Raw genomic sequence first — 22742 nt, 5'->3', positions numbered from 1 at the left:
CATTGAGAATGTAACATTAGTCCAATGAGAATATGAGAATATGACCAAGTCCATTGAGAGTATAACATTAGTCCAATAGAGCTAAGTGTAATTCTAACAGAAAATAGTGTAATTCTAACAACAAAAAGTGTAATTTTAGCAGAAAAAAGTGTAATTTTAGCAAAAAAAAAGTATAATTTTAACAGAAAAAAGTGTAATTCTAACAACAAAAAGTGTAATTTTAGCCGAAAAATGTGTTATTCTAGCAAAAAAAAGTATTATTTTCACAGAAAAAAGTGTAATTCTAACAACTAAAAGTGTAATTTTAGCCGAAAAAAGTGTTATTCTAGCAAAAAAAAGTTATAATTTTCACAGAAAAAAGTGTAATTCTAACAACTAAAAGTGTAATTTTAGCCGAAAAAAGTGTTATTCTATAAAAAAAAGTATAATTTTCACAGAAAAAAGTGTAATTTTAATGGAGGAAAGTGTGATTTTAACAGAAAAAGGTGTAATTCTAACAACAACAAAAAGTGTAATTTTAGCATAAAAAGTGTAATTTTAGTCGAAAAAAGTGTTATTCTAGCCGAAAAAAGTGTAATTCTAGCCAAAAAGTGTAATTATAGCAAAAAAAAAAGTGTAATTGTAATTCTAGTAGAAAAAAAGTGTAAATTTAAGATGAAAAAAAGTGTAATTCCAACCAAAAAAAGAGTAATTCTAGCAGAAAAAAGAGTAATTCTAGCAAAAAAAAAAGTAATTGTAATTCTAGTAGAAAAAAAGTGTAATTTCAACAAAAAAAAGAGTAATTCTAGCAGAAAAAAGAGTAATTCTAAAAGAAAAAATGCACATCTAAGATGAAAATCAACAAATAACCTTAGATCTATTTATTAGATCTAAGACTAAAATAAAACGATCTAATATAACAATAATTGAAGAAAAATGAGGAGACGACATTTTAAATATATCTAAGATTAAAATTAAAAGATTTCACAAAATTAAACATGAGATCTTTTTTTTCGATCTAAAACTTAAAAAATCGACTTTTACGATCTAAAAAATCGACTTTTACTAAAAAAAAACTAAACGAGATCTAAAATTTTAAATTCTAGACAACAATTTAAATCATATAATTTTAAATCTAATAATAAAAACGAGATATCACAAAAACTATTTCATAATTAACAGATTTAATATTAAACTTAATATAATTTATAAAAACACAAAAACCGAAACAAAACATAAAACAAAACAAAAGAAATCGAAATCAGCAAGGTAATAAAAAAAAAAAAAAAAAAAAACATAAAACAAATACCAACAAAACACACAAACCAACAAAACACACAAACCAACAAATTTGAAGAACAAAAACCAACAAATTTGAAGAACAGCAAACGAAATATGCATGGAAACCCGATCGGAAGAAAAAGAAAAAAAAAAATAAAAAATAAAAATAAAAAATGAGATCTGGAATCCTCTAAGACGGAAAAGAAAAAGAGAAGTGGGGTGGTGGCGCGGTTATAGGCGGAAGTCGGCAGGAAGAAGAAGGGGGTGGCGGCAGGCGTGGTTGCAGATCTGGAGAAAAGGAGGAAGGTGGTGGCGTGGGTCAGAGGTGGGAGGACGTGGTGGCGAGGGTGTCGGGGTGCGGTGGTTTCGGTGTGGTGGGTGAGGGTGTCGGGGTGAGGTGGTTTCGGTGTGGTGGGGTGAGGGTGTCGGTGTCGGGGTGAACGTGAGGGTGGCGGTGTGTCGGGTTGTGAGGTTGGTGTTGTTGTGGTGTGGTGGCCGTGTGGAAGTGGTGGACGGTGACGGATAGGCCGGTGTGGGTGGGACGGTGGTGAGGGTAGGTTTTAGGGTTTGATTTGGTTTTTTTTTTTTGAAAGTGAGGAAGAGTGATTTTTGTTTTTCAGGGATTTTGATTTATGGATTTTAGAGAGGGGATATGATGATATTATGAGGGATGAGTGAGAAGTGTGTTTGAGAAAAAATCTTATATAGTGGATTAATTTTTAATTAATATGGATTAGTAAAGTAGAGAGGGAGAGTGTTTAATTATGCATTAATCCCCTCCTTTTTGCTTCCAATCTCAACCCTCCATCTTTCTCATCCAAAGGCTCTAATGGAGACTCATGGACTCAAGTGTAAGAGAAGGACTCAAATGATCTTATCACTATATATATATATATATATATATATATATATATATATATATATATATATATATATATATATATATATAGAAGAGATCATGTAAGGCCAAGATATATAATGAGTCCATAAGTCTTATTGTGAGCCATTGGATGGAGGGAGATGGAGGGATGAGATCAACCCCAAAAAAGTGTGTTTATAAGCTAATCTCACCATCTCTCTTCTCCTTCACTAATCCACTCTAATTAACCACTAATTTACTATATATTTGTTTTCTACCCACCCATTTCTCTCTCATCTCACACATTTCATTCTTCTCTTCTCTCAAAACCTCAAAAAAAAAACCCCAAAAAATCCAAATAAATAAAAAAAATCCAAATAAATAAAAAAACCCAAAAAATCCAAATAAATCAAAAAATCCAAATAAATCACCCACTCCTCTCATCTTCATTCACCACCACCCCACCCGACACCAACTAACCACCCACCACCCCCCCCCCCGCCGCCGCCGATTTTTTTTTTTTTTTTTTTTTTTTTCAACTTTTTTTTTTTTTTTTTTTTTTTTTTTTTTCGTTTTGTGTTAATTTGTATGTTTTGAGTTGTTTTTTCCATTCATTATTTTTTTGTCTTTTATTTTATTTTAGTTGTCATTTATTTTGTTAGTTCTCATTTTTTATTCATTTTCTTAAATCTCTTCTTGGTATACGTTTTTTTTAAGATTTCGTGTTTTAAATCTCGTTTTTTTTTGTGAGATACTTTTTTTTCATCTAAGACAAAAATGGACTAAAGTTATACAAACATGAACCAAAGTTATACAAAAAAAGACTAAAGTTATACAAAAATTGGACTAAAGTTATACAAAAAATTGGACTAAAGTTATACAAAAATGAACCAAAGTTATACAAAAATGAACCAAAGTTATACAAAAATGGACTAAAGTTATACAAATATGGATTAAAGTTATACAAATATGGGCTAAAGTTATACAAATAAGGACTAAAGTTATACAAAGATGAACCAAAGTTATACAAAAATGGACCAAAGTTATACAAAAATGAACCAAAGTTATACAAAAATGGACTAAAGTTATACAAACATGAACCAAAGTTATACAAAAATAGACCAAAGTTATACAAAAAAAGACTAAAGTTATACAAAAATTGGACTAAAGTTATACAAAAAATTGGACTAAAGTTATACAAAAATGAACCAAAGTTATACAAAAATGAACCAAAGTTATACAAAAATGAACCAAAGTTATACAAAAATGGACGAAAGTTATACAAATATGGACTAACTTTAGTCCATTTTTGTATAACTTTGGTTCATTTTTGTATAACTTTGGTTCATTTTTGTATAACTTTAATCCAATTTTTTGTATAACTTTAGTCCATTTTTTGTATAACTTTGGTGCTTTTTTGTATAACTCTGGTCGATTTATGTATAACTTTGGTTCATTTTTGTATAACTTTAGTCCAATTTTTTGTATAACTTTAGTCCATTTTTGTATAACTTTGGTTCATTTTTGTATAACTCTGGTCGATTTTTGTATAACTTTGGTTCATTTTTGTATAACTTTGGTTCATTTTTGTATAACTTTAGTCCAATTTTTTGTATAACTTTAGTACATTTTTGTATAACTTTGGTTCATTTTTGTATAACTCTGGTCGATTTTTGTATAACTTTGGTTCATTTTTGTATAACTTTAGTCCATTGTTGTATGACTTTAGTCCAATTTTTGTATAACTTTAGTCCTTTTTTGTATAACTTTAGTCCTTTTTGTATAACTTTGGTCTATTTTTGTATAACTTCAGTCCTTTTTTGTATAACTTTAGTCCATTTTATATAACTTTAGTCCTTATTTGAATAACTTTTGTCCTTATTTGTATAACTTCAATCATTTTTTGTATAATTGTAGTCCAAATTTGTATAATTTTAGTCCAAAATTGTATAACTTTAGTCCTTATTTGTATAACTTTAGTCCTTATTTGTATAACTTCAGTCCAAATTTGTGTAATTTTAGTCCAAAATTGTATAACTTTATTCCATAAGAGTATAACTTCAGTCATAAAATGTATAACTTTAGTCATAAAATGTATAACTTTAGTCATAAAATGTATAACTTTAGTCGTAAATAGTAAAAAAATCAAACAATAAAAAAAATAAAATCAAAACATAACACAAATCATAAAATCAAACAAATAAAAAAACTTGAATAACAATAATAAAAACCAAATAACAATAATAACAATAACAAAACAAAAAACCAAATAACAATCACAAAAAACCAAATCTAAAATCTAAAAAAAAACCAAATAACAAAACCAAATTTAAATATCGTGTGTATAACTCTATTGCACGCAGTGTATAACTTTAATAGACAAGATGTATAACTTTAGTAAAAAAAAAGAGACAAAAAAACAAATAATAAAAAAAAACCAAAACCAAACCAAACAAAAAAACCAACAAAACAAACTTGAGTGGTTGTATAACTTCAATTTATACAATGTATAACTTTAGATGTTAATAGTGTAACTTTAATGTAAAAAGTGTATAACTTTAGTCATAAAATGTATAACTTTAATGTTTTAAGTGTATAACTTTAGTCATAAAATGTATAACTTTAGTAACCAAAAAATTATGTAACAATAACAATCACAATCACAAAAAACCAAATCTAAAATCTAAAAAAAAAAAAAACACACATAAAACCAAACGAAAATTTAAAAAAAAATCTAACAATAACAACCCATTTCCTTCCCTTGTCCCACACCGTGTATTCCTTGTTTATTACCCAAGATAACCAATATCTCAACTTTTCTCACAAAAACTCAATTAATCTATTCAGCAAACCATTCAAACAACTTATTAAAATCAATTTAAACAAGAAAAAACATGGATTAAAACAGAGTTAAACCAATTATTAACATAAATTTCATCAACCCAACAATCATTTCTAAGCAAAAACACAAAAAAGCAGATAACTTTCTCATATTAATCAACTAAACTTCAAAGTAAAAGCAGAAAAAAAAAGCAAGTACAAAGAAACTGGGACAACTGAAATTCGAAAACTCGCAAAAAAGGGAGTGGAGTGGTGGTGAGTTGCGGTGGAGGTCGTGAATCAGGGAGAAAAGGGTGGTGTCGAAAAAACCCACCATACCCAGATCTGAATTTTTTTTCGGCGGTGGTTGGAGGTTGTGAGGTCGGTGGCAGGAGGTTGTGAGGTCGGAAATGGTGGTGGGCTGGGGGCTTGCAGATCCGAGAGAAGGAAAAAGAGGGAGGCGGCAGAAGGAGGTCGTGGTGGTTTTTGGTGGTGGGTGGCGGCATGGGTGACGGTGTTGATGTCGGTGGTGGTGTTGTTGTTGCTGGTTGTTGTTGCTGGTTGTTGGCGTTGTTGTTGTTGGTTGATGGAGGGAGGGAGGTGGGAAGGGAAGAAGGGAGGGAGGTCGGGTGGTGTCGGCTGGGTTTTTGGTTGTTTCTTTTGTTTTTTTTTTGTTTGGTTTTTTGTTTTGTATTAGTTTGGGTTTTTTTTTTGTTTAGAGAGGGTGGGAAGAAAATGAGAGAGAAAGAGTGAATGTGAGAAATGCGAGAGGATGAGTGAATGAGGAAGTGAGTTGGGAGATTAGAATGGTGGAAGAGTTGTACAAAATTAGGCGGAGTTATACACAATTAGGGAGGGAGATTAGAGAGGTTCATTTGTGACCCTTGAATGAGATGTAATCTCATCCCTCCATCCCTTCCATCCAAAGGCCCTTATAAGGACTTAGGGACTTATTAGATGTAGTGGCCTTATAAGAACCCTTCTCTCTCTCTCTCTCTCTCTCTCTCTCTCTCTCTCTCTATATATATATATATATATATATATATATATATATATATATATATATATATATATATATATATATATATATATATATATATAGTGTTGAGATCAAATGAGTCCCCCTCCTAAGTGTGAGTCCATAAGTCCTCCTTAGAGCCCTTGGATGAGCACTATGGAAGGCTGAGATTGAAGACAAAAAACAAGGGATTAATGCCTAATTAAGCCCACTCTCTCACTACCTTAACTAATCCACCCTAATTATCACTAATTTCACTATATATAATTTATTATCACACCCATTTATCTCTCATCTCACACAATTCATTCACCTTCTCCATCAAAAACCCAATAAAATCAAAAACCCAACAAATTCAAAACCTAAAAATTCAAAAAAAATTCCCCCTCTTTTCCTCACCCACCCACCCCCTCCCGACACCACCATTCCCGATACCACCACCATCGCCGCCGCCCCCCCACCACCCACGACACACCCACCACGCCACCGTCACCTTCTCCGTCCTCCTTGCACGCCCGCCACGCCGACCACCGCGCCCACCCACATTCCGAATCCACCTCCTCACAGCCACCTCCCCCACGACCACAACTACCGCCATCCTCACGCCTGCCTCCACCACCGACACTCTCTCCTGCCGCCTACCGTCCTCCATCACCCATTTTTGTCCCTCCGCCTGCCTCCTTTCGTCCTTCATTTCTCTTTTTTCATTTTTTTTTTAATGTTTTGATGGTGGTCATTTTGTTGTGTTTTGTACTCCGTATTGTTTGTATTTGTCTTTCCCTTTTTTGTTTTTGTTTTTATTTTATTATTTTAAGTTTTTGTTTTAAGTTTTAGATTTGTTGTTTTGTTTTTTTGTTTTTGTTTTATGTCATAAAGTTAGATCTATCTTTGAAAAGTTAAGTTTTTTTCAAATTTCATATGTCAAATATCGTCTTAATTTATATTTTTTAAAATCTCATATTGTTTAAATTCGTCTTGTGTGCTAAAAATTATACATTGTGTGCTAAAAATCTCGCATTTATATTTTTATTTCGTTTTTTTAATTTATTTTGTTTAAATTTACCTATTGTGTGCTAAAAATTATGCTTCCAATGATTTCAAAATTCAAATTTTGAAATTCCCGCCTCCAATGTTTTCATGCGATATTTTTACTCCATTTTATGCTTGTTTCTATTAAAATTATACTTATTTCAATTAAAATTACACTTTTTTCTATTAGAATTACACTTTTTTCTGTTAAAATTACACTTTTCTCCATTAAAATTACACTTTTTTCTGTTAAAATTATACTTTTTTCTGCTAGAATAACACTTGTTTCGGCTAAAATTACACTTTTTGTTGTTAGAATTACACTTTTTTCTGTTAGAATTACACTTTTTTTGTTGTTAGAATTACACTTTTTTCTGTTAGAATTACACTTTTTTTCTGTTAGAATTACACTTTTTTTTGTTAGAATAACACTTTTTTCGGCTAAAATTACACTTTTTGTTGTTAGAATTACACTTTTTTCTGTTAAAATTACACTTTTCTTCATTAAAATTACACTTTTTTCTGTTAGAATTACACTTTTTTCTATTAGAATTACACTTTTTTCTGTTAGAATTACACTTTTTGTTAGAATTACACCTTTTTTGTTAGAATTACACTTTTTTCTGTTAGAATTACACTTTTTTTTGTTAGAATTACACTTTTTGTTAGAATTACACTTTTTGTTGTTAGAATTACACTTTTTTCTGTTAGAATTACACTTTTTTCTGTTAAAATTACACTTTTTCTATTGGACTAATGTTACACTCTCAATGGACTTGGTCATATTCTCATATTCTCATTGGACTAATGTTACACTCTCAATGGACTAAAATTACATTCTCAGTGGACTGAAATTATACTTTTCTGGACTAAAATTACACTTTTCTGGACTAAAATTACACTCTCATTGGACTGAAATTACATTGGCTGGACTAAAAAAATACTTTCCTAGACTAAAATAACACTCTCATTGGACTAAAATTACACTTTCCTTGACTAAAATAACACTTTTGTCGTTAAAATAACACTCGAAAAATGCTAAAATTACAATAAGTTGTGATAAAATTACAAAAAATTAAAACATTCCTTAAAATTACACTTTTTGCTGTTAGAATTACACTCGTAAAATCCTAAAATGTCGAAAACTTGTCTCGAAAAAAAAAATGAAAAAAAAAACAAAACAGGAAAAATGTTAACAAAATTTTCATAAACTTCAAAAATTTTTCCGTTGAAATTTCAAAATAAAATCCGTCAAACCGCAATTTTTTCCGTTGAAATTACACTTTTTTCCGTTGAAATTACACTTTTAAAACAGTGAAAGTGTAGTAACATTTGTATAAAAGTTTCAGCCCAAAAAAAAAAAAATTATGCTCAATTTTTTTTTTTTTGTGTATAATTAATCCATTAGTGAATGTATAATTAAAGCTAGAGAGATAAAGTGGATTAATTAGTGTATAGAAAACTCATTAGTTCTAAGTATACTTTTTTGCTTTCAATCTCAACCATCCTTAGTGGGATATCCAAGGGATGTAGTGAGGACTTAGGGACTCAAAATATATGGTGGACTCATTAGAACTTTTTATATATATATATATATATATATATATATATATATATATATATATATATATATATATATATATATATATATATATATATATATATATATATATATAGTAAAGATCATTTGAGTCCTCCTCTTACATTTGAGTCCATGAGTTCTCATCCAAGCCATTGGATGAGGAAGATGGGTGGTGGAGATCAAAACACAAAAAGGTGATTAATTAGCCCAAAAAAACACTCTCTCTCACTACCTTAACTAATCCACCCTAATTATCACTAATTTCACTATATATAATTTATCATCACACCCATTTATCTCTCATCTCACACAATTCATTCACCTTCTCTATCAAAAAAACCCAATAAAATCAAAAACCCAATAAATTCAAAACCTAAAAATTCAAAAAAAAATTCCCTCTCTTTTCCTCAACAACCCACCTCCTCAGCCGACACCACCTCCTCGGCCGCACCACCACCTCACCCACCACACCGCCGCACACCCCACACCTCACAGCCACCACCGCCGCACGATCTCCTCCGCACAGCAACCACCACAGCCCACACTCCCCTCCCTCACCAGCCACGACCGCCACCTCCACTCCTTCATCAGCCACCACCGCACACCCACACGACACCCCACACACCACGCACACCCACACGACACCCCATTCCCCCACGCACACACACCACGCACACCCACACGACCGCCACCTCCACTCCTTCATCAGCCACCACCTCGATTTCTCGCCGCCTTCCTCCTCCCTCCACGCTCACTGCCGCCATCTCGTTTTTCCACTTCTCTGTTTTTTTCTTTTTTTCCAGATCTGGAAGTTGTTTTTTTTCCACCCCCACACACCACTGTCTTTTTTTCTCGCCGCTTTTTTCTTCTTTTTTTTTTGTTTTTTTTGTATTTTTTTGTTTTCGTTGGTATTTATATGGTGGTTGTGGTATTTTTTTTTTCTTTTTTGGCTCGTTTATGGTATTTTTTTTTCTTTTCTCGCCGCATCCCCCACCGTACATTTATGGTATTTTTTTTTCTTTTTTGGCTCGTTTTTTCAGATTATTTCGTTTCTTTTTTTACAATAAATTTCAGATTTCATTTTTATGTTTTTCATTTTCTTTAGATTTGGAGGTTATTTTTAAAATAACACTTTTTTCGGCTAAAATTACACTTTTTTTTGTTAGAATTACACTTTTTTCTGTTAGAATTACACTTTCTTCTCTTAAAATTACACTTTTCTTCATTAAAATTAAACTTTTTCTGTTAAAATTATACTTTTTTTTGCTAGAATAACACTTTTTTCGGCTAAAATTACACTTTTTCTCATTAAAATTACACTTTTTCTGTTAAAATTATACTTTTTTGGGCTAGAATAACACTTTTTTCGGCTAAAATTACACTTTTTGTTGTTAGGATTACACTTTTATCTGTTAGAATTACACTTTTATCTGCTAGAATAACACTTTTTTCGACTAAAATTACACTTTTTCGGCTAAAATTACACTTTTTGTTGTTGTTAGAATTACACTTTTTTCGACTAAAATAACTCTTTTTTCGGCTAAAATTACACTTTTTGTTGTTAGAATTACACTTTTTGTTGTTAGAATTACACTATTTTCTGTTAGAATTACACTTAGCTCTATTGGACTAATGTTACACTCTCAATGGACTTGGTAATATTCTCATATTCTCATTGGACTAATGTTACATTCTCAATGGACTAAAATTACATTCTCAGTGGACTGAAATTATACTTTTCTGGACTAAAATTACACTTTTTCTGGACTAAAATTATATTCTCCTTGACTAAAAATAACAATCTCATTGGACTGAAATTACACTTACCTGGACTAAAATAACACTTTTTGTCATTAAAATAACACTCGTAAAATGCTAAATTTCAATAACTTGTGATAAAATGACAAAAATTCAAAATATTATTCGTTAAAATCACTCGAAAAAAATTGAAGTTAAACTTGTAAAACGCTAAATTCTCGAAAATATTTCTTAAAATTACACTTTTTGCTGTTACAATTACACTCGAAAATCCTAAAATGTCAAAAACTTGTTTCGAAAAAAAAAAAACGAAAAAAACGAAACAGTCGAAAACTTGTCTCGAAAAAAAAAAACGAAAAAAAAACCGAAACAGGAAAAATTTTAACAAAATTTTCATAAACTTTGAAGTATAAGACAAAATATGGTGTTAATTGTGTATGATAATGAATTAGTGAATGTATTATTAAAACTAGAGAGAGAAGTGAATTAATTAGTGTTAAGTGTGTTTTTTGCTTTCAATCTCAACCTTCCACCATGCATGATCCAAGGGTTGTGGGAGGGACTTATGAACTCAAAAAAAAAAAGGGACTTAGAAGAACTTTGCTCTATATATATATATATATATATATATATATATATATATATATATATATATATATATATATATATATATATATATATATATATATAGGCGGGATCTCGTGAGTTGGGGTCTTATGGTGAGTAGTGAGTTGGGGAAATGAAGGGCTGAGATTAAAAGAAATGAAGGGCTGAGATTAAATGATAAATTAGAAAAAAAAAATGGAAAAATCGAAAAACACAAAAGCAGCTGAAACATAAAACAGAAACTTCATTCAAACGATATTCTCTCTCTCTCTCTCTACATCTCTCTACAAATCAAAAACAGAGAAACTAAAAAATCAGAACGCCGACTATAGAAATCTCATAAAAAACCTAATAAAATTACACAAAATCGTTGATTTTTAGCTGCAATCGAATTACAGGTAATGTAAATTCGTTGATTTTTAGTGTATTCAATCGTATTTTCGGAATTAATATAAAAAACCTAATTAATGTAAAATTCGTTGATTTTTAGTGTAAATTCGTTGATTTTAATTGAATTGAATACTTGATTTTACTGTTTTCAGGTATAAAAGATGGACAACGAGATTAATAACAATGTTAGCGAAGAAATCAACTCGACAGTAAATATGGAAACATGTAATACTGCTATTGATTCTTATCTCTTTATCCGCCGTTGTTTATAAATAAATTATTGATTTCTATGTGTTTCTCAGCTGTTATTCTGATATTATTGTACTGTCTGGCTTGTATTAGAGTAGAAAAAGAGAACTGTTATTCTGATATTAATGTACTATTATTAGCCTGAGTGTTTATAAATCAATTATTGATTTCTATGTGTTTCTCAGTTTGATATTATTGCACTGTCTGGCTTGTATTAGAGTAGAAAAAGTGAACTGTTATTCTGATATTAATGCACTATTATTGTAACAGTACAGTAACATGATTATATTATTCGACTGTTATTGTGATATTATTGTAATATTATTGTGCTATTATTGTGCAGTAGCATGAAAATATATGCCTTGCAAAAGAGTAACATAATAAATACAGTATTATCTGTATGTAATAAAGTAGAATCAGAGTACTGTTATTCTGATATTACTGTACTATTATTGTAAAAGTAGAGAAACATGTTGATATTATTGTACTGTTATTCTGATATTATGCTACTATTGTTGTGATATTATTGTGTTGTAGCGTGAAAATATACGGCTGATAAGAGAGTAGCATAAGATAAACACATTTAGTGTTATTGTGATGTTATTGATTGTCGTCTGTTTCCCCACTTTGTTATCATCATTGTTATTGTCACATTACGCAATTTTGATCTCTCCCCGTGCTCTTGTTATTGTGATGTTATTGTGATTTTGTTGTCCACTGACTGTACTCATTATATTAATTTACTGTCGCAGATTTTTCTACGGTGTCTATTGTTGAAGACAATGCAGTCTTAACTATTGGGGATTCTTCTAATAACAATATATACACCATCCCAACCTGTTCAGATTTAAGAAAACGATGAGTTTGTTCCAACTCTTCATTTAAAGAAGATACACCGGGGGGGACCGAGCAAGCGGTGGGTAAGGACTATTGAGAGTGATTTTACGCCTAAACGTGGCATGTTCTTTCTTACCTTGGACGATGCGATGCGGTTCTACAAAGATATATGCACGGCTTGCATGGATTTGATGTGAGAAGGTACACAAATGCGCAATATAAGAGGGACGCGGCGTCAAATCACCGGGTCAGTAACAGACAGGTGGGTATAGGGATATGAAAAGAAAAGCTGCGACTTGAAGCAACAAATCACGAAGTGGTAATTTGAGTACGAGAGAGAACAAAGAGCGACGAATTAGACAGCCAAAGAAGCATGCTCTGACAAGGTGTGGCTGCAAGGCGCACATGAGGTTGAGAACTGGGGAAAAACAGACTGACAGACCATTTGGGTATATTGTGGATGTCTTTGTAGACGTTCACAATCACTCTCTTTACTCTGTCAAAAACAGGGAGTTCTAGAAGCTCTCAAGGGACGTCCATGACTACATTAAGAGGACCATTATTGATCATACTAAGCTCAACATAGGTCCAACATTGAGCTTCAGAATTCTCAAGGAATACTCAAATGGTTATGAGAATATCGGTGCCACTTTGCTAGACTTCAAAAACTTCAAACGAAATATCAAGTGTTACATTGGGGATAAGGATGCTAGTATGTTCATTGGGCATTTCAAAATCTTTGGTGAAACAAAGGGGTTCTATTTTGCTTATGATCGGGATGAGAACAAATGCTTGACGAAGGTTATTTGGGCTGATAAGGAAGGGATAAACAACTACAAGTTATATGGAGACACGATCTCGTTTGACCCTACTTATGGGACAAACAAATATTTCATGGTGTTTACTCCCTTCACCGGAGTAGACCACAACTAGAAGGCGGTAACTTTTGCAGCTGGGTTACTTGACTTCGAGAGTCAGCATTCATTTGAGTGGATTTTTAAAAAATTCCTCGAAGCAATGGGGCAGCAGCAACCTCAATGTGTAATTACGGACCGAGTGCCCTGGAATTAAAAAAGCCTGCCCAAATGTCTTCAACCATTACGTGCACAAGCATCGCATGTGGCATATCATGCAGAAAATGCCGGAGAAAGTGGGAAGGGCAAACGGAATGATACGGAATTTATGACCGACATAAATGCCGTTGTTTGGGATGTCGACCTCGAGCGGATTTAATTTGAACAGAATCGAAAAATGTTATTGAAGCCCATGGTATGGAAAGCAACCGGTGGTTGAAGTATGTCTTTGCAATCAGACAAAAGTGGATACCGGCATACTTTCAGGATCTGCCTCTAGGTTGTTTGTTGCGAACAACCCAGAGATCCGAAAGTTCAAACAGCTATTTCAAGCGGTTTGAAAGCCACTTTGGAACCCTCGTCGAGTTCTGGATGAGGTATAATTCCGCAATAGAGCAGCAAAGGCATACACAAAGGAGGATGGATAATGCCAATGAGCATAGTATGCTCGAGAAAGTAGGGCCGATGAAGGTAGAGATGCATGCCTCCCTTGTCTACACACATCGTATCTTTGGGGACTTTCAGAATGAAGTCAAATATGCGATATGCAGCATGGGGGTCGGGGGGTTGACAACAGTAGGGGCAGTGGAGTACCATGACGTTCGTGATGGACTGAAGAACAGGAGCTTCCGAGTTGAATTTAACACCAAAACTAACGAGAGCAAATGTGCATGTAAGCAGTTTGAGAGGCATGGCATTGTCTGTCGCCATATACTGTGGGTGTGGAATGGTAGGCAGGTCCACAGGATACCTGACCCTTATGCCCTTGCTCGATGGACAAAGAAATCCTACATGCCAATTGTCCGAGATGAAAATGGAAAGGTGATAGAAGACATTGATGAAGCTGACATCAAGAAAGCTGAGATGTCAAAGGTTTGGTCAGAGATTTATGCAACTGTCGGGGTGATGGACAGTTATGCTACGGTTAAACAGATGAAGCAACTGCAGAAAACCCTGACACAGTTCAGGGAGAACATCACAGGACCAATTGAACCGAAAACTAAAAACCAGGAAATCGAGGCTCTTCTCGGCATCACAGCTTCAAATGATATTGACCTTCGACCGCCAAACAAGGCCAAGAATAAGGGCAGTGGTAAAAAATTAAGGTCGTCGAAAGAAAAGGTCAAGAGCAAGCCACAAAAGAGGAAGCGAAGATGCGGTAACTGCAAGAAGTGGGTGAACCACAACAAAGAGAACTTGTAATCTTCCATTTCTTTGAAAGTCCCCCTTCGATGACAATGATGAAGAAGAATCGAAATCGAAGAGGTATGAATCGGACTAATACTCTCTATTATTCTAATGTTATCCTCTTATTCTACTGTTATTCCCCTATTATTCTGTGTTACTCGCTATTCTGCTCTTTGTTGTGTTATTCTACTTTGCTATTCTCGCTATTAATGTGTTGTTATTTTTGAATAGAAAATGGATATTCTTTGTAGAAATGGATAGTGTCGCAATAAAAAGCAGAGTAGCCGCTAAATTTAGTCTCTTTGCTATTCTCGCTATTAATGTATTGTTATTCTACTGCTATTAATGTTATTGTACTGCTATTCTGCTATTAATGTAGCTGCTAAATACTAAGCAAAAATTGCAGGAATATGAATCAGATGCATGAACTAACAAAGACAAAAGAGACGCAAAAGACAGCGGCTACGATGAAGACCTCGCCTAAAAATGTCAAAGACTTTTACTATTTGTCATTGTTTGAATTACATTTTAACCTAAAATGCGTCTTCTAGATAACAAAGTGAGACCTACATTATATGAGAATTAATACTAGTTACTTTAATTTTTTTTGTTAATATTATCTGACTGTTTTTTCACAAACCACCCACAAAAATAAAACTGCAATTACACACTACAATAATAGTTGAATAATAACAGATTAGTAATATTTATAAAAAGCAGTTCCACTTTTCAGTTTTTATTAAAAACAGTTACCTAACCTAATCTAATATAATTACAGGAAAACTGTTTGTATTCCCCAAGCCCCTATAAATACTGCTATTGCGTGGTTTTAAAACAAAACACACACACACTGAATAAGTACAGAAAAACTGTTTGTATTCCAGGAAAAACTCTGCATCTCCTCTGCAAAAGGTAATTACTTATCTTTTTTTTGGTAGACAGGTAATTTCTTATTTTTGTATACTTTATTATAGACAAACTGTTTCTATTCCCCAAGTCCCTATAAATACTGCTACTTCGAGTAAAAAAACACACACACACTGAAAAAGTCCATTCAAAAAAAAAACTTTATCTCCTCTGCAAAAAGGTAATTTCTTATCTTTCTATTCTTTATTTTTCTTTGATGTTTATTTTTCTTATCTGTCAACACTATACTCTATGCTGCAAAAAAGGTAATTCTCTTTCTTCTGCTTTGGTTTGCTTTTAATTTGGTTGAAATATTTTAAACATCTTTTTGTAATGCAAAAAGTTTCATACTTCCAATCTTTGCGGGATGAGTGACGAATCGACGATAGCCGAAGGTCCCGACAAGGAGGAAATCGATGAAGCAAAACGGACGATAGAGTCCCTCACGATAGAGTTGATCGACATAAGGACAAATTTAGAGGCAGCAGAAAACCGTGAAGAGGCCTTAATAAGAGAGGTCGACAATGTTAAGGCACGGTTGAAGGTTGTTGAACTTCAAAACGTATGCGTAGACAGTTGAAGGAAAAGAAAAATAGGAAGTACACGGAAGCCGACATGGACAATCAATTCATTCTTTGGTGTGAATGCTCGAGGAAGTATTACATCAAGTCGATATTTCAATCTCTCGGCGATTGGACACCGATTCGAAAGCCATGGAACTTATGGAAGCATACAAAACCCTTTTGAGGATGAGTCGGTGGAAGTTGAGAGCACTGTCCAAGGACCCGCGCGCAGCGTCGAGAGAATAGAATAAAGATATAAAAATCTAACGATGATGGGCCAGGTTCTTTGCTTTTAAATATGTTTAAAATATTTATTGCTTTTAAAAAAATGGCTTTAATATTTTAGATCGTTAATGTTTATTATGTAATTACTATCTTTAACTACTATTTACTACTATGTTTAAGTAATGTAGGATTAACGAAGTCTTTGCGAATAATAGTGCAATAAAAGATAATAAGCGCTAATTATGCGGAATAAATACTGCAATAACAGTGAGAATAATGGTAGAATAACGAGTGGAATAAAAAGCGAGTCTAAACCACCGCTTTTACACTTGACTAAATTTACACTTGGATAAAATTGAATAGTTTTAACAAAATAATCTTTGGACTAACGGTGGAATAACAACAGAATAAACTAGTCCTTTTGTGGAATAATATCGCAATAATAAATTTGAATAAACTACTTATTATGCGGAATAATAGTGCAATAACAATGAGAATAACGGTGCAATAAGAATAGAATCACGGTTGAAAAAAAACGACCATTGTGAGTTGAATAGAAAATGCATATTCTTCGTAGAAATTGGATAGTGTTTGTAAACCTTAATTAAACTAGTGGAATAACAGCAGAATAAGTGTAGACTAATAGTACAATAACAGCAGAGTAGCTGCTTATTATACGGAGTAATACTGCAATAACAGCAGAATAATGGTAGAATAACACTGGAAAAAACACAGTCTAAACCACTGCTTTTACACTTGACTAAATTTACACTTGAATAGAAATGGATAGTGTTTGTAGAAAACAAAGGTAATAAGAAAGCTTAATTAGACTAAAATAACTGTAGACTAATTGTGCAATAACAAAGACAACAAAGCGCTCATTATCTTGAATAATAACGCAACAATGAGAATAACAGTAGGATTAGAGTAAAAATGGATGGTGTTTGAAAAAAGTACAAGTAATATGAAAACTCAATTAAATTAGAGTACACACTGGAATAACACTAGAATAATACGGGAATAACAGCACAATAAACTAGTAATTATACAGAATAACTGTAACACCCCCGCACACCCGGACGCCTTACCAAGGACCATCCCAGTGTATGGCGGTGTCACCATCGCGGTTTCCCGGGGAGGTAGATCAAATTAGACAATAAAAGAACAATCGTATAATATTAATATGCCTCATACAACACAACTCAATATAAAGTCTTTATAATAAAGGTACAACTACAACACTCATGACACTGCATCTCTAGACTGGTAGCGTGATGACTCGATCCCTCCAATCCTAGCAGCCACAATCAACAGTACCTGCTAAGCCAACTGATCACCATCCCCGAATGGATCACCGCAGACACCACAAAACAACACGGGGTTAGTACTGACTAATCAAATGTAAGACAGGTCAACAATGTAAACAGCTGATCATCCTCTATCCCAGTCTCTTGGTCTCGCATAGTAACCGGCTACACCCCGAAGGTGTAGCCCTGCCAGATTACCCATCGCACCAGGTAATCCTCGCCGCCAGTGGGTGACCGCAGCCAATCCCACCTAGTCCAACTCATCAACGAGCGACAACCATCCCTGTCCCTTAATGTGCACATCCCCTCCCGTGACGGGTTCCACGGAGGGCGAACTAGGGTGTGAAGCCACTCCCGCAAGTGACTCCACCACAATCACACACACAGCATCACAGCTGTCACAACACCACAACTGTCACAACATAACCACATCAACACCGTCACCATAACACCCAACCTCCGATGATCAGCAGATAACAATCATACGCAGTACAATCACAATCTTAAATTAATTAACAGTAAACTGAGTAGGGAAACCCTACCTCGACGCAAAGCATGTAAGACCTCTATACACAACCACGCACAACTCCAATAAGTATCCTAACATTGATAACCATCTCCTATTACACAATTATACTCAAAGAATCACTCAAAAGAACACAAGGCAGAGACTTACCTAACATTACACATCGGCGGTGACATAGACGACCACCACACACGTCATCCTTCCCCAGTGAATCCCGTCCTTCCCATGGTGGAGGTTTAGGCTAAATATATTACACGTCAACCTAACTTAGTGAAAGGTTACAATCTCGAAACCAAAACCAAAAGTATAAATACATGTTCTCAAACTGACTGTTTACTGTTCTAACTGAAATGTAAAGAAACTACTAAGCTACAGCGGAAGACTTCTATCATCATATCGTGGCAATCCCAGCTATCCCAGTACTCATCTCATACCTGCTCAATATCTGCTCACCATCCCCGAATGGATCACCGCAGTTTACAAAACAACAACCGGTCAAGTACTAATCACACAACTCAATATATATCAACAACAAGATAAAAAGACATGACTTTGATTGTCACACACAACCACACCAATTCCAACAATCTCAATCACCGACCGTCCACTTTGGACTGTCCCGCCGATGGGGGACCGCAGCCGTACCCACCAAATCCCCGCTCCTCATAATGAGCGATAACCCTGTCCATTAATGTGCACATCCCTTTCTGTGGCGGGTTCCACGAAAGGCGAAACTAGGGCGTGAAGCCACTCCCGCAAGTGACCCCACTCAGCCGAGGACACGCCTCGAGAACCATAGACAACGATCACAATCACAATGACAACCGTCACAATACAATTACTATATCAAACAATCAATCTCAACACATCAACAATCGTCCCATTATGGGACTAATACTGAGTAGGAAATCCTACCTGGAAAGCACACTATCAGACGGTCTCTACTGCTGTATCAAAAAGCTTCCTCTACGAAACCTTCTTCTATCATACAACATACAAATGCTACCAAATCACATACTACTCAAAAACCCCCAAATCCCTATATTAGGGTTTAACCAAATCAAAGGAAAGACAACAAAAAGGGTACATAGATCTTACCCTCGACGCAAGGATCTCAACGGTATATCAAACGATGAAAACCGACCTTCCAAACTCCGGGATTTGCTAACAATGCGATTAAGATGATGAACGTACTTGCTTTTCTCTCTTTGACAGTAAATTAGGTTTTGCAAAAGTGTTTAGTATAATGACGACGAAGGTTATATATCTTAATCGTATAATTAACAAAACCCGAGAAAAACTCCCCGTAAATCGGCTACTCGATCGAGTACCCAAGGTACTCGATCGAGTACCCCCTTACTCGATCGAGTATCCTAGTTACTCGATCGAGTACCCAACAGGTCAGAAACTATTTTAAAACGCAACTTACCCTTACTCGACAAAGTAAGGCCTACTCGATAGAGTACCCGAAGACTCATAAATACGGAGTATTACAGTCTTCCCTCCTTAAAAAGAACTTCGTCCCCGAAGTTCAAACCACTACTAAACAAAGGTACTCCCTCAACACTTCCAACTCAACAACCAAAACAAAACTCAACATAAAACATGTTACTAACCCAACTCATCCCGACACACATACCGACACAATATACAAAAGGGTATAAAACAGTTAAAAACTCTTCGCGATCATCTCCTACCCCTCTAAAAGAAACAAGGTTACGCCCTCGTAACCATACATACCTGATCAAACAGAAAACGGTATCGCTCTTTCATAGCTTCCTATGTCTCCCATGTAGCTTCCTAAGTCTCGTGGTTAGACCAAAGGATCTTAAGCAAAACTGTCTCACCACTCCTAGTCTTCCTAACCTTTCGGTCAAGAATCTGCTTAGGCACCTCAAGATATGATAAGGACTCATCTAGCTCTAAGTTCTCTGCCTCTAACACATGTGACGGATCACTCACATACTTCCGCAGCTGCGATACATGAAACACATTATGCACTCTCTCTAGCGCAGTTGGTAAAGCCAGACGATATGCAACTTCCCCAACTCGCTCTAAGATCTCATAAGGCCCGATAAACTTCTGACTTAGCTTGCCTTTCTTCCCAAATCTCATAACCCCACGCATAGGAGACACTTTCAAAAGAACCTTGTCCCCAACCTGAAACTCTATATCTCGGCGATGTAGATCTGCATAACTCTTTTGCCTATCCTGAGCTGCCCTCATCCGTTCCCTGATCGTCTTAATCTGTTCCACCATCTCATGCACCATCTCTGGTCTTAAAACCACAGCCTCAGCACTATCGTCCCAACAAATCGGACTCCTACATCTCCTCCCATACAAAGCCTCAAACGGTGCCATACCAATACTAGTGTGATAACTGTTATTGTAAGAAAATTCCATCAAGTCCAACCTCTGTTCCCAGCTACCACCAAAGTCCATCACACAAGCTCGCAACATATCCTCAAGAGTCTTGATTGTTCTCTCAGTCTGTCCGTCTGTCCCAGGATGAAATGCTGTAGTCATCTTGAAAGTTGTTCCCAACGATTCCTGCAACTCTTTCCAAACCTTGATATAAATCTCGCATCTCTGTCAGACACTATGTCCTTAGGGACTCCATGTAACTTAAGCACGCTCTTTCGATAGGCCATAGCCAATTGTGCTTTCGTCCATGTATCTTTCATTGGAACAAAGTGAGCTGACTTGGTCAGTCGATCCACTATTACCCAAATCATGTTGTTACCTTGCTGACTCTTTGGCAAACCCACGATAAAATCCATGGAAATGGATTCCCACTTCCACTCAGGTACCGTTAAAGACTGAATCTTACCTTGTGGTCGTCGCTGTTCCCCTTTAACTCTCTGGCATGTCAAATAATGGGACACAAACTCAGCTGTCTCTTTCTTCATTCCAGGCCACCAAAACGTGTTCTTCAAATCCTTATATAGCTTGTCACCACCTGGATGTACTGAATACGGTGTGCAATGTGCCTCTGTCATGATAGTCTTTTTCAACTCCTCATCATTAGGAACACACCACCTACCATCAAACCTCAAACTACCATCTGTGTGAATAGAGAATCGAGACACTGTCCCTTTCTCTACTCCAGCTCTCCACTCAACTATCTTAGGATCCAACGCCTGCTTACCTCGAATGTCATCATAAAACTCAAGCTGCACTGTCATATCACCCATGGCATCTCCTTTCTGCATCATATGTATCCCAAACCTCGCTACCTCATCTCTCAGCCTCATCAAAGATAGAGCTGTACACAGAGAATGTACACTCTTCCTACTCAAAGCATCAGCAACTACATTGGCCTTCCCTTCATGGTAGATAATTTCCATGTCATAATCGCCAATCAGCTCCATCCACCTCCTCTGTCTCATGTTCAACTCCTTTTGAGTGAAAATATACTTGAGACTCTTGTGATCAGAAAATACCTTAAAGATTGCTCTATAAAGGTAATGTCTCCATATCTTGAGAGCAAACACTACTGCACCCAACTCCAGATCATGAGTAGGGTAGTTCTCCTCATAAGGCTTCAATTGCCTAGAAGTATAGGCAATCACTTTACCGTTCTGCATCAACACACATCCCAACCCATTCTTTGAGGCATCTGTATAAACCTCAAAGTTCTCGATCCCTTGAGGCAATGCTAAGACAGGAGCTGTGGTCAAACGCTCCTTTAATGTTCGGAACGCCGTCTCACAACTCTCATCCCAACGAAACCTGTTCTCTTTCGTCATCAACGTTGTCATAGGTCTAGCTATCTTGGAGAAATCTTTCATGAATTGTCTGTAGTACCCAGCTAAACCCAGAAAACTCCTGATCTCAGCAACATTCTTTGGTGCTTCCCACTTTGTCACTACTTCTATCTTTGTCGGATCCACAGCTACCCCATTCTTAGAGATCGCATGCCCCAGAAAAGAAACTTTCTCTAACCAGAACTCACACTTGGATAGCTTAGCATACAACTCATGCTCCCTCAAAGTTTGCAACACGATCCTCAGATGCTCCTCATGCTCCTCCTTAGTCTTGGAGTAGACTAAGATATCATCGATAAACACCACTACAAACTTGTCCAAAAACTGTTTAAAGATCCTATTCATCAAATCCATAAACATTGCCGGTGCATTAGACAACCCAAACGGCATCAACACATACTCATAATGGCCATACCTCGACGTGAAGGCTGTCTTTGGTATGTCCACTACTCTAATCTTCACCTGATGATACCCCGACCTCAAATCAATCTTAGAAAAGACTGATGCACCACTCAACTGATCAAACAAGTCATCTATCCTTGGCAAGGGATACTTGTTCTTCACCGTCACTCGGTTCAACTCTCTATAGCCTATACACAACCTCAGACTCTCATCTTTCTTCTTCACAAAAAGAACTGGTGCTCCCCACGGCGATACACTACGTCTAATGTATCCCTTCTCTATCAAATCATCTAACTGCTTCCTAAGCTCCTCCATCTGCTTAGGACCCATACGATACGGTGCCTTAGAGATTGGCCCCGTCCCTGGTTTCAACTCTA

The 22742-nt window shown here is 35.3% G+C and overlaps 1 protein-coding gene across 1 annotated transcript; it reads left to right on the top strand.

Moving 5' to 3' along the window:
• The first annotated feature begins 13679 nt into the window (after positions 1–13679).
• Positions 13680–14684, top strand: LOC141601762 (protein FAR1-RELATED SEQUENCE 5-like). The gene has a single exon (XM_074422064.1). It carries the CDS (start codon positions 13680–13682, stop codon positions 14682–14684), a length of 1005 nt encoding a protein of 334 aa, XP_074278165.1.
• Positions 14685–22742: the final 8058 nt, after the last annotated feature.

Source organism: Silene latifolia, chromosome 9 (genome assembly GCF_048544455.1).
Source record: "Silene latifolia isolate original U9 population chromosome 9, ASM4854445v1, whole genome shotgun sequence".
In the NCBI taxonomy this organism is placed as follows: domain Eukaryota; kingdom Viridiplantae; phylum Streptophyta; class Magnoliopsida; order Caryophyllales; family Caryophyllaceae; genus Silene; species Silene latifolia.
Note: the sequence above shows the minus strand (reverse complement) of the source record. Positions and strands in the feature narration are given on the sequence as shown.

What these genes read in the sequence shown, in the direction of transcription:
- LOC141601762 (XM_074422064.1), top strand. Translation starts at nt 13,680, where the DNA reads ATGGAAAGCAACCGGTGGTTGAAGTATGTCTTTGCAATCAGACAAAAG.